This window comes from Bombina bombina, chromosome 4 (genome assembly GCF_027579735.1).
Source record: "Bombina bombina isolate aBomBom1 chromosome 4, aBomBom1.pri, whole genome shotgun sequence".
Lineage (NCBI taxonomy): Eukaryota > Metazoa > Chordata > Amphibia > Anura > Bombinatoridae > Bombina > Bombina bombina.
Genome location: NC_069502.1, coordinates 720291631 through 720309904, shown reverse-complemented (window position 1 = coordinate 720309904; position 18274 = coordinate 720291631). Strand labels below are relative to the sequence as shown.

Genomic DNA, 18274 nt, shown 5'->3' with positions numbered 1-18274 from the left:
GTTAGAATAATAGAATGTTTAGCTATGTATTCATTCAATTTCGAAATGTAATATTCGAATGTGACATTCAAATTCGAAATAGTATTTTTAGTCTACAACTGTGTTTAATAAATGTAATATTCGAATTTAAATGCTACATTCGAATGTCACATTCAAATTTGAAATAGTATTTCTAGTCTAACACTGTTTTAAATGTAATATTCAAATGTGACATTCAAATTCGAAATAGTATTTCTAGTTTACAACTGTGTTTAATAAATGTGATATTCGATTTGAATGTGACATTCGAATTCGAAATAGTTTCTAGTCTACAATTGTGTTTTATAAATGTAATATTCAAATTCGAAAGTGACATTCAAATTCGAAAGTGACATTCGAAAACTGTAAACAACATTTGAAAATCGAATTTTTAAGAATATTCGTTCTTATCAACATTCTATTATGTAAATCGAATTTCTACAACATTCGAATTTGAATATAAAAACACATTCGCCCATCCCCAATTGCAGGTCCCTTTAAGTATTCATACACTATAATAATTAAAATTATTTTGAAAAAGAGTAATTATAGTTTTAATTGGGTGGTTTAGGATTGTAGTGCCAACCAAAACCTACACAATGAATTAATAAAAATATTATTACATGGGGGGGTCCAACCGGCAGCCATTACAGACTGAAAATCCAGTAGCTCTGATAATGAATAAGCTAATCTAAAAAATATCATCAGAATTCCCTAGCATCCACGATCACAAGCTATTTATTTGGTTTTATGAGGGGATCCTGAGCATGGATATATATATTTTTTTTTGCCATAGATCATTTCGAGGAAGCTGGACCGGGCAGACAAATATTTGACAGTGGCCTAGCACATACCTTTCTTCTATCACCCCCCCCCCCCAGTTCACCAGGAGAAGAAATATCAAGGAGACTTCTAGACACGTCTTTTATTGAGAGCGATACAGATACATTTTTCTCACATCAACTCAGCATGAGCTTTAAGGATGAGTACCAAGAGGCTGCTGCCTTAAATTCTGCGATGGCCTTAGGCAGATGGGAGGCTCATGTATAGCAGATGCTGGATGCCCATTTTAACAGCATAACAAGTCATCTCCTTCATCTACTTACCTAGCCCGGAGTTATAGCCAAGAAACCACTGGAGTCGGCTTACATCACAGCATCAAGGGAAGCAGAGATACACACTCGGAATCCACAACCCCGGATGACACCTTCACTATTGGAGTCACGCATCAATGGAGATGGGCCGCTTCCTTAGACATTACTGTTGCGGCACCGCATATTGAGATAGCTGCCGCGACCGAGAGGTGCTGCATGAAGATTCCTGATTTTGAGAGTCCCGCATGGCCTACTAATCCTTAGAAAACCTCTGTTTGAGAATCGGTGTGGGGTGACTGACAACTCTTGACTATGCCTTAGGTGGTGAGTAGGGGGTGCCCAAAGGCTCTCTATTAAACCTACACACTTGCTGTTCCACAGATTTTGAGTTTAGAGACTAAAGATTAACTTTGAATAATTAGAATGTATAATCTGTTTATGCACATTTTAGTTTAGTATCCTGTATTTACATCTGCAATGTTACCTAGTCATTTACGAGTCTTTCTATTATTGGCTCTCTCAGCATTGGACAATGATACAAACTGGGACATCATCTGTGCACAGTTATATCCTATTTCTCAAGGACATTTATGAGAACTAGATTTGGAATAGGTGCTTTTCTAATACTGCTAATCACTGCTAACCTCAGACTTTGTTGTATTAGTCCTATGTCTGCTACGCTGTCTACTTGCCCGCATTTAAGAGATCCTTTCTTTATCTGACTTTCACACCACTTGATTATGATGCAGATTGGGATGTTATTTATGTAAAGTTTTACCCTGCTATCAGAGAACACCTAGAGAAACAGATTGTGCTACTCTCTCAGTTATATGTATATACTAATTCAATGGCCTCTAGGCCCCACTGCACTGTTGTGGTGTGGCAGCCTTAGCCTTCTGGATCTAACTTACACATGGGGTACTGATGAGCTTATTGAATTATCTCCGATTCATGGGGAGTAAGCACTTTTTTTAAAGCTCATACGACTCCGGTTATAGCAACCTTTTAGAATAAGCCTATATAATCATTGTATATACACACACACATGTTAAGTCGCCCCTCCGCATTTACTTTGATAGGAGGGAACAGTTAACTTTTATATACACATATATGTATATGACATAGGGTCGCCTAACCTTATTAATCTCTTATTCCTATTGAGGGACCCTGCTATCCACTTTATACATATGGCTTCCTGCATGTTAGCTTACATGGGCGTAAAAGCGCAAGTTCTATATTACATCCCAGCATATATTTTACTGGTTCTTTTTTGTTCTCTTATCGCTTAGTTAAGTCCACCACCACCTTATAGCGTTAAATAGATAGCATCAACGAGCTAGGAATGGATATATCACCCACAATGGTCAAGTTTATTCCCTCTTAAGGAAAACTACACTCTAAGTCCCGCTAGTATCTATTTTCAGGCGTGTAAACAGCACGCTAAGACAATTTACCAACCTACTCATGCTGAGTTATTAGTCTACTGAACGATCAGCTGAGATACCATATAAATAATGTTGATATGCTCTAAATATATTGACCATTTAGGTCCAAAAGTGGCCTTTCAGTTTTAGCAGTTTCCATCATCCAGCTTATAGAAGAATCCTGGGGTCCAAAAGTGACCCATTACCTACAGGGGGGACTGTATAACATTTAAAAATAAGGTTTAATTTCAGTCAGTTCACTCTTGCTACAGATATACCGTCTCCTTTACCTTCTGATAATGTCTTCTGTCAACCATCTTTTCAGACTTTTATTGCTCTAGTACTATAATTAATACCAGCATATAGTGCCAAGATGGTAAGATATCCCTTTGAACTAAGGTTACTACTGGTAGACTATATCCTTAAGGTATTTATGGTAAATACAGTATAGGTTTCAGTAATGTATGGGAAACATTCTGTATGTCTGACATTGATGTACACACATACACACAATATTAAAATGCACAGATAATTTGTTATAGCAGGTTTGCACCCCTATAACGATGTGTAATAAGAGATGATGAAAGGATACTGCAACACCCAGTACTACTCATACTGGAAGAGGCAAAAAGGCATTATCAAGGCAGTATGCTACAATCTTCATGTGTTTAAGGCCTACACAAATATCTGTTATGGTGAGAATATATAAATCACAAAGAGATGAGATGACTGTCACATTTTGAACGTGGTCGATACTGGATGTTGTAACTTGATTATGATTGCTTGAAAGCATGTGGCTGAATTGTGCGGTGGCAGTTTGAATGGCATACTTGTATCAAAAGTATGGAATTGTGATAAATGTTTGTGGTTGACCCTCATGGTAATTTATCCTAGGGTTTGACAATCCTAGGTGCCAATGGAGACACTGGCGCCTTATTAGGTCCTAGCCTAATTTCTGCCTCCTAAATATATGGCCTGGCTCCTAGATTTTTAACAAATTTGTCAAACCCTGAATATAACTCACTTCTGAACATTGACTATAAGATCTTAACAGGTATATTGGCCAAAAGGATTCAGGCTTCATTAGATACTGTAATACACTCTGACCAAACAGGATTTATGAAAGGACGATCCTTGAATACTAATTTGAGGAAGGTCTTTTTAACAATTTTAGATCAGTGGTACAATAATAAATATAACAAGAAAACAACTAAAGAGGATATTTTAATAATATCGCTAGATGCAAGTAAAGCCTTTGACTCCGTTACATGGGACCATCTTCTCACCTCTCTTACTAAATTTGGATATGTAGGTAACTGTTTTAATATGATTGAAATGTTATATAGAGAATCCAGGGCGACACTAGTTATAAATAACACCAAAACGACATCCTTCTCCCTCCTAAGAGGGACAAGGCAGGGGTGCCCTTTGTCACCCCTAATTTTCAACATCTCTCTAGAACCATTATTGGTTGCATTAAGGAGAAATATCCAAGGGATTGAAGTAGGTAGTAAGAGTTTACAGTTGGCCGTAGATGCCGAAGACTTGTTGGTATTCTCTAGAAACTCAAATAAAAGTTTTAATAAGATTTGTCAGATTATAGAAAACTTTGGATCCTTCTCAGGATATCGTATTAATAGAAGCAAGTCCGAAGTTTTGTGGATTTAGAAAAATCAAGAATCAGAAATCAAAATATTCAGGGAGGTAAGCAATTACTTGACATATCTGGGAGTTAAAATATCTGTTGATCCAACAGAATGGTACTCCCTAAACATTGGCAATGGGGTTAGACAATTCTGCGATAATCTTAAAAGGTGGGCGCTTCCCTACCACTCTCCATTTCTGGTAAAATAAACTTGCTTAAGATGATAGCACTTCCAAGATTGTTGTATATATTTCAGAATGTACCTCTCCTAATTAAGAAACATGAGATTAAGAAAATTAATTCCGCCATTAAAGAATATATATGGATGAAAAAGAAGCCCAGAATCAGCTATCAAAAATTAGTTTTTAAAAAGAAGAAGAAGTTTCTAGGAATGGGACTCCCCAATATAGAAACTTATAATCTAGTGTCAGTAGCAAAGATTGCCTTAGATTGGCTCCTGAAAGCAACCATTTTACTCTTAGAAATAGAAAATAGTTTGGTAAAACCTTTATATTTAAAAAATATCCTCCACTTAGAAGCCAAAAACCTCCCACTTTATGTTAAAAGATTAGATTTTTTAAAAGACACAGTTGTGGCATGGCATAGGCTATGCAGACATTTAGGAATTAATTTCTTTGCATCACAATTTTGGACTATTGAAGGGAATTATGAGTTTAAATAGGGTCTCTCTTCAAAAAAAATGTTTCACTCTGGCGAGATAAGGGACTATCTAAAATTATTCAACTAGTAAAAAAGAACCAGGACACAATGAAGGTTGAAGAGTTTGAAGTAATTAAAAATAAATTTCTTCTGACAAATAGACACTTCTATCCCTTTCTACAAATCAGACATTGTTTGAAATTAATACGGTTACAAGGGGTTAATTGGGACCTTACACCATTAATACCAGTGATTAATCTCATTAAAAATGGTAAATACTTCATATCACTCCTATATAATATAGTAAATAACATGAAAAATAAACAGTACATTGAGGTAGAGGTTGCAAAATGGAGAGAAATGTTCTTTACGAATCTTAGAGAGCAAACAATGTTGAAAAGTGTTTAAAGGGTAGAAGAGGCATCATTAGCTATTCCTATGCGAGAACAACATATAAAGATATTGTGGGTGGCATATATTACACCAGAAAAAAAAATAGCTAAATGGGGTGGTGTAGGGGAAGGAACATACTGTACAAAATGTAGACAGAACAGAACAAATCTGATACATAGATTTTGGCTCTCCCCAAAAATACAAAGATTTTGGGGAAGGGTAAATTTTTGGTTAAATAAGATATATGAGGCCCAATTTATTTTACAGGCAGAACAGATTTTTCTTTTCCATTATGAGAAAGAACATATACAGTGCAGAAAATTTGTAACAATGGTAATTTTAACAGGGAGAATTTCTTATTCTAAAAAGGGTGGAAGAATGCCAAACCACCATCCTTGGTGGCCTTAAGGGAAAGTATCCACAATCAGTTCCTTATAGAGCTACAAGATACTCTGTTCTATATCGAAACTAATATCATATGCTTCTTTGATAAATGGGGTTAGTGGTTAAAAACTCGAGATCTAGAGGAACCGAGACAAATTATTAAAATTTTTGAGAATACAGTCTATATAGAAAATTGTAGATTGAGAGGAGAATGTCTCTTTGATTAGGGTGGCAAGGCTCAGGGGGTGGGGAAGGGAAAGAGGGATTTATTTTTTTTTACTACGGATTCACTTCCCTCTACTATTATTTGAGGGGAAAAGCATAGATGCTTCTGAGTTGTCTAATAGTACATAGTATAAAACTAGACATTATAAATGTTGCATTCTTTATGTGGAAACTCGGGGGAAATGTAATTATCTTATTTTGAGGTAGAAATAAAAAAAGAAGGGGGAAAGGGGGGGCAGGTAAGAAGGGGTGGGAAAAGAAGTTTATTTTACGTTTTAATTTAAGAAATATGGTTTACCAAAATAAGCACACCTTATATCATACAATGTTTGAATAATGTAGTTGGTATGAAGGCTTTGTCTTTGTGGTATTGATTATATTCTTGAAATAATGTTGTTTTCTTAAATTCTGTATATGACATGGAATATCAATAAATCTTTTTTTTCCAAAAAAAAACAAAAAACCTGAATATAACCCTATTGGGGTAAAATCTTTACATTTGGTGTATCACCTATCCCCTGTATTAGCATAACATACTATCATGTAAATTGAAACATAAAATGGAATCAACAGTTCTATACAAGATTACAACACCCCTGCCGTTTTGGGAACCTTAAAGGGACAGTATACACTCATTTTCATATAAATGCATGTAATAGACACTACTATAAAGAATAAGATGCACAGATACTGATATAAAAATCCAGTATAAAACTGTTTAAAAACTTACTTAGAAGCTGTCAGTTTGGCTCTGTTGAAAAGGTAGCTGGAAAGCCCACTGCAAGTGGCAAATAAGACACTCCCCCCCTCCCCCTTCTTTTGCATATGAAAAGACCCTTTACACAAACAGGAGCAAGCTGGAGAAGGTAGCTGACGGTATTCACATAAAACTTTGGGGCTTGGTTAGGTGTCTGAAAATCAGAGCAATGTTATTTAAAAACAAGCAAAACTATACATTTATTTTACAAAAAACTTTATGGGCTATATAAATAGATCATCTACAAAACATTTATGCAAAGAAAAAATGAGTGTATAATGTCCCTTTAACACTCTGATGGCCTAGTAATACATTTTCATGCAATATGGAGACGTATATATATATATATATATATATATATATATATATATATATATATATATATATTTATTATGTCTTATCACAAACTCTGGATGTCTTATTGTAGTTTCATTTTTATTTAAACCTAGTTTGCTGGACTGCAGTATCTTTATTATAGTACCGTTATTTTGTAATCTGATTTTGGTCATATTTGTTTTTAGTTTTTAATGTGTATACGTTTTAATTTTTGATATAGGAGGAATTTGTATTCTGGCAATAACGCTATTCATTTTTGGTAATTTTATATTTAATAACTAATTCCTCTGCCCTCCTTTCCGTCACCTTTCAGCAGTGTTGTGACATAAGCATTACCACCTGCTCTATACATGTCATCTTATGCACACACCCACCCGGTATCTGTTAAACAAGAAGACTAACTGTGCATGTGCAGTTGGTTCTTCTGCTGTACTGCGATTCATGCACACACATCCATTTACAACAATGGGACGCGTGGCACAGATGTGCATTGGCTGCGGTTGACCCAAAAAAAAAAAAAAAAAAAAAACACACGTGATTATATATATATATATATATATACACACACACACACACATACATACACACACACATACAGGTAGCCCTCAGTTTACGCCGGGGTTAGGTTCCAGAAGGAATGGTTGTAAATTGAAACCGTTGTAAATTGAAACCCAGTTTATAATGTAAGTCAATGGGAAGTGAGGGAGATAGGTTCCAAGCCCCTCTCAAAATTGTCATAAGTAACACCTAATACATTATTTTTAAAGCTTTGAAATGAAGACTTTAAATGCTAAAAAGCATTATAAACCTAATAAAATAATCACACAACACAGAATATATAATTAAACTAAGTTAAATGAACAAAAACATTTGCTAAACAGCATTATAAACCTAATAAAATAATCACACAACACAGACTTCACTTGCATTTTTCTGCAAACAGTTCTTTCTATGCATTCCAATCTGGACTGATTTATACACAGGAAGATCTTGTTCCTTTGAAATCTGCTCGATAGCTCAGGTCTGGTTAAACTGATTAATTTCAGTTTGCTTGGCTTTGCTGCAACACAAGCAGACAGCTCCATCTACTGGCTATTTTAATAAATGCACTGCTTCTCAATGCTTTTCAATAGCAGTCAAATGACTGGGAAAAAGGTTGTTATTCTGAAACGGTGTAAATTGAACCGTTGTAAAACGAGGGCCACCTGTACATATAAAGTTTAATAGCCCTTATTTAATCATTTTAAAAAATACTTGTGCTGCATTGACATATACCGATAGTCAAAAAAGTCAAATCTGCATTGCGCCATATTAACATCTACCATCACTTTTATAAATAATATTTATATCCTCAGTGTGCAACCTTTTCCATTCTTTGGATGTGCTATAGTAAAACATTTTTTCCTTCCCAGTATATATTTTTTTTATTGTGAATGCTGACTGTTGTATTATACCTAGAGCATTACTTAATTGGTTGTTCTTCTGTTTTTATTTTTTAAATGTAATTAAAATGTATAAGGTCACCTTAAACTGAAAAAGGGAGGTACAATGTGCAAATTATGTTTGTTAGAAGATTATCTCCAATTGTAAAAAAAAAAAAAAAAAAAAAAAAAAAAAAGGGAGGGGGGGAGAAGAGGTTTGCCACCAACGTCTTAAAAACATTTATAGGGCAAAAACAGCAGTATTCATTTTACACACCTCTAACTTCCCATACATGCTACAAGTTACAAAGGGCTACTCTAGGTGTACCTTAAATGGAAATTAAAAAAAAAAAAAAAAAAAGGAAGAGGACATACTACAGATGCTTTCTGCATGAAATGTTTGCATTACTTATCCTAATTTACTATGAGCTTGATGTTTGCAAATAGATTAATACCTCCAATTAAAGTCCTGCTCCTGACCAAAAACATTCTCCTAAGCAGAATATCACTGGTGAGACAAAAAGGAGTAGCAAATGGATGTAGCTGCAAATCACCATTGCTTTCCTTCTAGGGAGTTGCAATTTTTATGGCTCCCTAGTTGGATGTTACCTACCCTTTAACCCCTTTGGAGGTGTTAAAACACATTGCATGGCGATGTCTAAATCACTTACTTTTAGTAAAGTCTAAATCAAACTTTTATAATAGTATGCAAACTTTCCAATTTACTTTTATTAGCAAATTTTCTTAGTTCTCTTGGCATCTTTGTTGAAGAGTAGGCTCAGGAGCGACAGAGCACTGCTGGGAGCTAGCTGAGCACATTTGGTGAGCCAATGACAAGAAAGCACCTATGCGAAGTCACCAGCTGCACCTGTGCCTACCTACGTATGCTCTTCAATAAAGGCTGCAAAGAGAATTAAGCAAATTTGATAATAAAAGTAAATTAGAAAGTTGTTTAAAACTGCACGTTGAATCATTAAACATTACATTTTGACTTTACTGTTCCTTTAAGCTCACATAGGCATATCTTGACATTCTAAATGTATACTGTAAATGCATGATTTTTCTTAGACAGTAAATATAAATAATTGAACGCTGAAATGAACTTTATTTAGTGTTTGTACTGTACTAAAAGAACTTCCAAACACATCATTATAAACTGAAGGTTAAATATATTGTAGTGTACACTAAATCCAATTTTTTTATTTCATGATTCAGATACAGCATGCAATTTTAAGCAACTTTCTTCATTCTCTTGCTATCTTTATTTAAAAAGCAGGAATGTGATGCATAGGAGCCGGCCCATTTTTGGTTGAGAACCTGGGTTATGCTTGCTTATTGGTGGGTAAATGTAAGCCTCCAATAACCAGATGGTGCAGAACCTAAAATGGGCTGGCTGCTAAGATTTACATTCCTGCTTTTAAAATAAAGATAGCAAGAGAACCAAGAAAATTGATAATAGGAGTAAATTAGAAAGTTGCTTAAAATTGCATGCTCTGTCTGAATCATGAAAGAAAAATTTTGGGTTCAGTGTCCCTTTAATGCTATATAGGCTTACAACTCAACATAAACCATGTTTCAATGGTGTTTGTAAACAACAAATTGATAAAGAAATAGTACATATTTTAAATACACCAGAAAAGCTGTATCACTCATATATGCAATTAAAAGTAACTTTTAAAACTCTTTTAATGTATTTAACATTTTAGAGCATTTAAACAAAAAATAATAAATTGAGAGATGTTAACATGCATAAATAAAATTAAAAACACATAAAGGTTTTATTGACGTTGCATAAGGTATCTAAAAGATGTTGTGTAATAAGCTACAGACATATCCTATAAACAATACATGAAAAAACATTTTCAACTACATAAAACAAAGTAACCCAAAGAACACCAGCAAATCCTGTTCTTAATAAAAACAATCATTTTTTCTTACTTGTGCAACATCAGGTGCAGGACATCTGGCATGTGTAATGGTTACCATATGGCTGAAAATCTGAACTTACACACAGACCTTTGACAGAATACATTTGACAACTGTCGGAAGTTTAGCAGTTTTAAACTAACATCTCCCATTAAAATGTTAAGACAATTTTTCCAAAGAGCATAGCTGATCATATATAGAGGGAGACACTCTAGGCAGCTCCAGTGATTGTGGAGTTTGACAGATAAACTATGAAACAAGATATCAGCTTGAGAACTGCTGAGGTTACAAGATGTTATCCAACAAGAGAGGCAGACGTAAAAATAAGTAGGAATTGAGTTTATTGTTCACACTTGATAACCCCTGCACTTTCCTTTGTCATTCATTTCAAGATAAGGAAATATAAAATATTATAATAAAAATAAATAAAAATACACAGGAAGGGTGAAACAATTGAGGTTTGGTATTTTATTCTAAAATAAAATTGCAATCTGAGCTCAATACTGTCAAGTCAATTCCATATGAGGAGAATTTAGGGACAGGATTTAAAGAATATGCTGAGTCGAATGAGAAACGTGTTAACATACAACTATGGATTTGAGTCAAATACAGAGAAAGAAACAGAATATAAAAAATAGAAACAATATAAAAAAAAATCATATTAAACAAATTAAAGATACAAACATGTAATATATAAAAGCCAACACCAAAAACACTAAACAACATGTATATTAAAGTAGCCATACACAGGGATAAGACAGGAGGTGTGAGAGTGATAGAGATATAATAATCATCTATCATACACACAAATGACCAAGAAAACATGAGCAATAAGCAAAATGTCAAGATACATAGCCAACTTGTCTTGCTCTTTATTTCAAACACTATCTTTTTTACGTAACACAAGATACTTGGGTTAGGACACTGTACACACATTTAAATGGACATTTCACTTTTCTTTTTTAACTAAAATAATTATTAAAAAAGTAGTACAGTGCTTTGTTTTATTAAAACTAGATGTTCCTGTGCTGAATAAACCAACTTTCTTCTTTGTGGGAGTTGCCCCTTTCAGCCAGTGAGAAACTGATGCCTAGGTATCAGTGGAACACAAACACACACTTCCTATTTCACAATATATAAAAAAAGGATAGATCTCTATCAGAGGGTTCATCTCAAACACAAATTTGTCAGCAACCAGGGTGCAGATAATTAAACATTTTTTTGTTTGCCAAATTCAGTGAGTAAGGTGTGTGTGTGTGTGTGTGTGTGTGTGTGTGTGTGTGTGTGTATATATATATTTTTTTATCTTTATTAGTATTTTAGAAATAGAAAAGCTAAGAAAATATCATTCACACTATACATTATAAACAAAAAAGTATTGGTGTAAATGTAAACAGACTATACTTCTACATACCAGTTACACATGGTTGTCATGTTCTATACACAAAACTAACCTTTTGTATATAACTTTAGTATCAATAAGTGTTCTCCACTTATGGAATATTAGATTGTAAAAGGTATTTACATAAGTGCTTCAATACAATGTGTGCCTTGTCAAGACTACACTGTGCAGAAATGCTGAATATTTCTAATAATCATAACTGCTGCATCTGATGTATCACAAACTAATCATTATCTAGTCAAACGGTTGTAACTGAGGCTACTGAAGGCTAACAAAGATCTACATAAACATTTCAAGCATGGCCCTGGGTGCGAGTTTTAACACAGTTGCTTTTAGAACCTGAAAGAGGAAATTTAGAGTATATCATAAATTGGTGTATCTTTGTTGATAGTAAAGGCTTATTCCTCGCCCATCAATATAGCTGTCCCTATCAGTCAATGAGGAAGAATAGTGCAGAATGTGCATTTCATGCTATGATGAGTAATGAAATTGTACTTAACCTTTGAGGTGAGTGTTTAACATATTGTTGTTCCATTATAAACATAGTATTAAAAAAATGCTCTACATACACACCCCTCTAGTACAAACAAATTTCCAGAGAACATTTCACAGGAATCTTCTGTGCATATTTCTATAACAAATTAAACATGATGTTTCCACCCAAACATTACAATGCATTCCACACAATCATCTGTGCATGAACACATACACACACTGAAACAACAGTGGTTGTGAAAAAAAAATCACCTACTTGGGCTTAAGAAGCAGTCTGTAAACCTTCTAAAGCAGCCTGCAGAAGAAGGTCCATCTTCCATGTCTGTCCCCACAAACAGGGGCGGGAGGGAGACCCCAAGGACTGAACCCCTACCCTGGTCACAGCTGATGTCAGCAGAGGTTAAGTCACAGGGTCTTGCAGAGGATGCTGAGGTTGCAAGATGAGTGTGCCTGATCCTGGTGCTGCTGCCTATACCTCCTCCCACCCTGGTAACTTGCAATATATTGTGTGACCACAGCTGACGGGACTTGCGAGAAGGCTGTCTAGAAATGCCAGCAGAGCCGCAGGGAAGAAGCAGCAAGCCCTGAATGAAAGGAGGCGGCTCACCGCTATTCCTGCTGTATGCTGTAGTGCAGGGTTCAATTCCCCACCCACCTCTTGGTTTTCTTCTCCTGCCTCCTCCACCCACCAGACTTTTTATCCTTTCACTCTCCTCTTCTCGCCTTCCTTCTTCTTTGCCGGTGATGATGTGAAAGGAAGAGGGTGGGGTGCTGACTATTGGAGGGAGGGTAATAGCTGAAGCTAGAGAGACGTAGATGAAAAGGGGCGAGGAGGAGGGGTGGGCTGTCCTTCTCCCGCTGCCTTTATCTGAAGCAGCTGTGGGCTGGAGAGGGGAAGGAGGAGAAAATGATCTGAATGGGACTAAGCTGCTCCTTGAAATCAGGAGGTGGCTTCCTCTTCTTATGCTGTAACTGGGAGGTGGCTGCAGGCTGGATCTGCTTCTACCTCTACTGACATGCAGGGGGATTTTAGGGTGTGATGACAGCACTCTTTCAGGGCTAGACATTATTTCCTGAAGTGAACGTACACGAGTATATTCAGTGCAGCTACAAGGAAGACATAGTGGGAGCTGCTTGTGTAGCAGTAGCTGCAATGTTATGTTTAGTCCCCGCCTATGTTATGATCACAGCCTCCTCCCACATCACACACACTGCATGTGTGCAATCCCATGGTAGGCAGCTGTACTAGAGCATGGGAATAAATGTAACGCGTTTTCTATTTTGCAATCCACGCTGTAAACAACTAATAATATTATAATTTATCTTTTTCATAATTGGTCTCATTATTGTAAGTGTGCTGGTCAGGTACATCCAAACTCACCTGCTGCTTTGACAAATTAAAGAAGATCCTTGGCTTCTTATTAGTAATAGGGAATACATACTAATTAAAACAGCAGTAACGAGTACCATGTTAAAGTATGGTTTGAAAACTGTTAATAGGTTGTTAGTGACTCCGTGATGGTCCATTGAGTCAACTAAAGTGATAACTTTTTCAATAGTAGTATATTATATTATAACCAGGTATTATCCATTTAAAGCTGACGTGATAACACCAGAATTGCTTAATCCCTTCATTATGGCTGCAGCACATCTTTTGCAAATTTGATAAACGACTACTTTATACCACATGGTAGCTATATGTTACTGAAAACAAACCTATGAGGAATACAGTTTTGTGCCTGTGTAAATATTGTATAATGCTGAAGAAAAACTAAAACGCTGGTATTTAAACATTATTTTGAGGTTTAACTTCGCTTCACAATAGGGATTACAAGTAAGAGAACACAGACTCAAAAAAAAAAAAAGATGAGTAAAAATTGCCCAATTCTATTTACTTTTTAGAGTGAAATAAATGTATATTGAAGAATAAATCTGGTTAGTGATAGTTAAACCACGCAGCTGAGGTGTCAGTACAGTAATGACCAAGGAATCTTATTGCTCTTGTATCACACTTGTGTAATGCTGTAATTATTTTATGGTTAATTTAGCTGGCGGGAAGATTATATTATATGAATGGGTAAACGACCAACTAGAAAGCACAGTTTTAAAAGTTTCCAGCAATTCACAAATCAGTTTACCACAACAAAAATAAACACATTGTATATTTTTTTATAGCAAATATATTGGTGATTAACTAGGCTACACTAAGAAAATTCGTTTGTATATGTGTCTCGCATACAAGTACTCTCCTGGAGGCATATTATTACCATGAATTGTTTAAAAAAAAGTTAATTTTTAATCATTTTTATTAGCTGGTTTAAGCCATTTAAAAACTCCATAACGTGGCTTTAATTGTATATATTACATTTTTTTTGTGTACTACATAATTTAAAGTAAATACTTATTAGTCACATAAATCCTGCGTGGGTTGTTTTTATCCAGTTTCACAACAAATGTATCATAAAGTTTGAATTAATAAAAAAAAAGTCCCAACAAACTAAATTTAACTGGAAACCAATTTATCAAATGGTCTCTATGAATGATTACAATTATTTATGAATGTATCTTTTTTAAAAAAAATGCAATATAATCTACATGTGTTATTTGTGTCTGTTTGAGAATACAGTGTGAAATATGTCTTATAGATATCCTTGTATTTCTCAAAACAAACTTCAGAACACAGACATTCAGACCAAACAATTTTTGATTCCTAGATAAACATAAACATATTTTTGAACGAATTCTGCTATAAAATACTAAAATATAACTCTGCAAGTTCCTTTCTTTATAAATATATTATGTATGTATTTTCAAAGTGGAATATACTTGCAAATAGCTGATGTTTTGCCCAAGTGCACAAGCAATGTGATTTACAAGTGCTTTATTGTAAAATTATATAGCTATACAATATATTTAGACAAGTTTGAGCCATGTTATCATTATTTAATCTTGAAACTGTGGAGACTAAGCTAAAGATAAAATTGTGCATTATTTCAGAGAGTGCCTAATGTCAGACATGGTCCTGGGCAGTGTATCTTTTTTTCCACTACATCATCTCAAATTTCCTTCACATGTTTAATCTCTATGTGAACACATCTGAAAAAGGTAAAGAGAATTATTAAATATTAGTGGCATTGATTTGTAAAAGATTAAAATAGACAAGTTACTTTTCCTAAATTTAAAAATAATGTAGTTGTTCTTGTATTTTATGTATATTATACTTACAAATGCATTTCTGGAACTGTTGACCACACAACTATTAGATTGATACACATATCTAGCCAAGACTTCTGTTTTTTTTTTTTCTTTCTTCTGTAAGAAATTGTAAATGCAAACGTAACTCCAATAGTATATTTATTTGACATAGAGTGTATTTTCATACATGTTATACATTGTATCTCTGCTAGTAATTTAAACCTTCTTTTTAATTTTTACAATTTCCACTTGTATACTGTAACCTTATCTAAAGTACCAATGTTGTCTCCAGTTTTTAAACTATATTTCCTGTGCTGCACAATAACAGTCAAATACTGAGAAATGTAGTATGCTTGTGTACACAAACTATATTTGTGTGAGTGTATGTGTATGCACTAATGTAAGTACATATAATATAGCAGTCAATATTTATTTTTATACTGCATCATGAGGGTTTCTACACACAGTATCACTAATTTCCCATAAATTACTTGATTCTAAAAACAAAACTCTTGAGCTGCTTATGTTGCTTTTTACATAAAATGTAATCATACACTGTCATGTGGTTATGAAATGAATTAAATTGATTATAAATATATATATATATATATATAAACTGTGGAACTACAAGGTTAACCATTTAAATTATTAAACTAATCTGCTGACAGCCACAAAAAAAAAGATGGATCAAATCATAGGCATTTGCAGACATTTTTCGGGGGATAGTAGTCCCTAAAATAACTAAAACACCTTACAATATAGTAACTAAAAGTTTATTTTTATTCAAATCAGCTGGTTAGTAGCTCACCCACTCAACAGAGGGCCCTGGTGCAATACTTTGTTTGCCCCGCCCCCAAAGGTAACCTAGTAGTAAGCAATAGTAACAATATACATGCTTCTCTGTGTAATGATTTACATAAATGCTGATAATGAGCATGCTGCACTGTATAATACTATTACATTTGTATACACTGGCAGTGATCACAGTGTTAGTTTCTATACACTGCTCTGTATAAATATGATGAGTATGTATACTCTTATAAACATGCTGCGCTTTATAGTGACAGAATATCTATACACTAATAGTGAACATGGTGCACTTGTATAATAATGTATCTATACACTGATGAGTATGCTTGTATAATGATGAGTATCTATACACAGATAATGAACACTTAGGCACACACCTATGTATATATACAGTGGGGCAAAAAAAGTATTTAGTCAGCCAGCAATAGTGCAAGTTCTCCCACTTAAGAAGATGAGAGAGGCCTGTAATTGTCATCATAGGTATACCTCAACTATTAGAGACAAAATGTGGAAACAAATCCAGACAATCACATTGTCTGATTTGGAAATAATTTATTTGCATATTATGGTGGAAAATAAGTATTTGATCACCTACAAACAAGCAAGATTTCTGTCTCTCACAGACCTGTATCATCTTCTTTAAGAGGCTCCTCTGTCCTCCACTCATTACCTGTATTAATGGCACCTGTTTGAACTTGTTATCAGTATGAAAGACACCTGTCCACAACCTCAAACAGTCACACTCCAAACTCCACTATGGTGAAGACCAAAGAGCTGTCGAAAGACACCAGAAACAAAATTGTAGACCTGCACCAGGCTGGGAAGACTGAATCTGCAATAGGCAAGCAGCTTGGTGTGAAGAAATCAACTGTGGGAGCAATAATTAGAAAATGGAAGACATACAAGACCACTGATAATCTCCCTCGATCTGGGGCTCCACGCAAGATCTCACCCTGTGGGGTCAAAATGATCACAAGAATGGTGAGAAAACATCCCAGAACCACACAGTGAATGACCTGCAGAGAGCTGGGACCAACGTAACAAAGGATACCATCAGTAACACACTACGCCGCCAGGGACTCAGATCCTGCAGTGCCAGACGTGTCCCCCTGCTTAAGCCAGTACATGTCCGGGCCTGTCTGAAGTATGCTAGAGAGCATTTGGATGATCCAGAAGCGGATTGGGAGAATGTCATATGGTCAGATGAAACCAAAGTAGAACTGTTTGGTAGAAACACAACTCGTCGTGTTTGGAGGAGAGAGAATGCTGAGTTGCAACCAAAGAACACCATACCTACTGTGAAGCATGGGGGTGGCAACATCATGCTTTGGGGTTGTTTCTCTGCAAAGGGAACTGGACGACTGATCCGTGTACATGAAAGAATGAATGGGGCCATGTATCGTGAGATTTTGAGTGAAAACCTCCTTCCATCAGCAAGGGCATTGAAGATGAAATGTGGCTGTGTCTTTCAGCATGACAATGATCCCAAACACACCGCCCGGGCAATGAAGGTGTGGCTCCGTAAGAAGTATTTCAAGGTCCTGGAGTGGCCTAGCCAGTCTCCAGATCTCAACCCCATAGAAAACCTTTGGAGGGAGTTGAAAGTCTGTGTTGCCTAGCAACAGCCCCAAAACATCACTGCTCTAGAGGAGATCTGCGTGCAGGAATGAGCCAACATACCAGCAACAGTGTGTGACAACCTTATGAAGACTTACAGAAAACGTTTGGCCTCTGTCATTGCCAACAAAGGATATATAACAAAGTATTGAGATGAACTTTTGATATTGACCAAATACTTATTTTCTACCATAATTTGCAAATAAGTTCTTTACAAATCAGACAATGTGATTGTCTGGATTTGTTTAAACATTTTGTCTCTCATAGTTGAGGTATACCTATGATGAAAATTACAGGCCTCTCTCATCTTCTTAAGTGGGAGAACTTGCACAATTGGTGGCTGACTAAATACTTTTTTGCCCCACTGTAAACTGGCTGCTATGAGCTCCCACAGGACTTGCCCTGGTGCCTTTGGATCTGCTGCACCAATGGTAGTTCCGCCTCTGCTGCTGGTGAACATGTATTCAGTGTT

General features: G+C 35.4%; 1 protein-coding gene across 1 annotated transcript in view; it reads right to left on the bottom strand.

The window, feature by feature from the left end:
* PDE10A (phosphodiesterase 10A) overlaps positions 1-12619 on the bottom strand; it is a 768738-nt gene extending 756119 nt beyond the window's left edge. The window contains exon 1 of the mRNA XM_053710922.1: positions 12437-12619. Coding sequence (XP_053566897.1) covers positions 12437-12500 — 64 coding nt within the window. The 5' untranslated portion in view covers positions 12501-12619. The remainder of the gene's footprint in view (positions 1-12436) is intronic.
* Positions 12620-18274: the final 5655 nt, after the last annotated feature.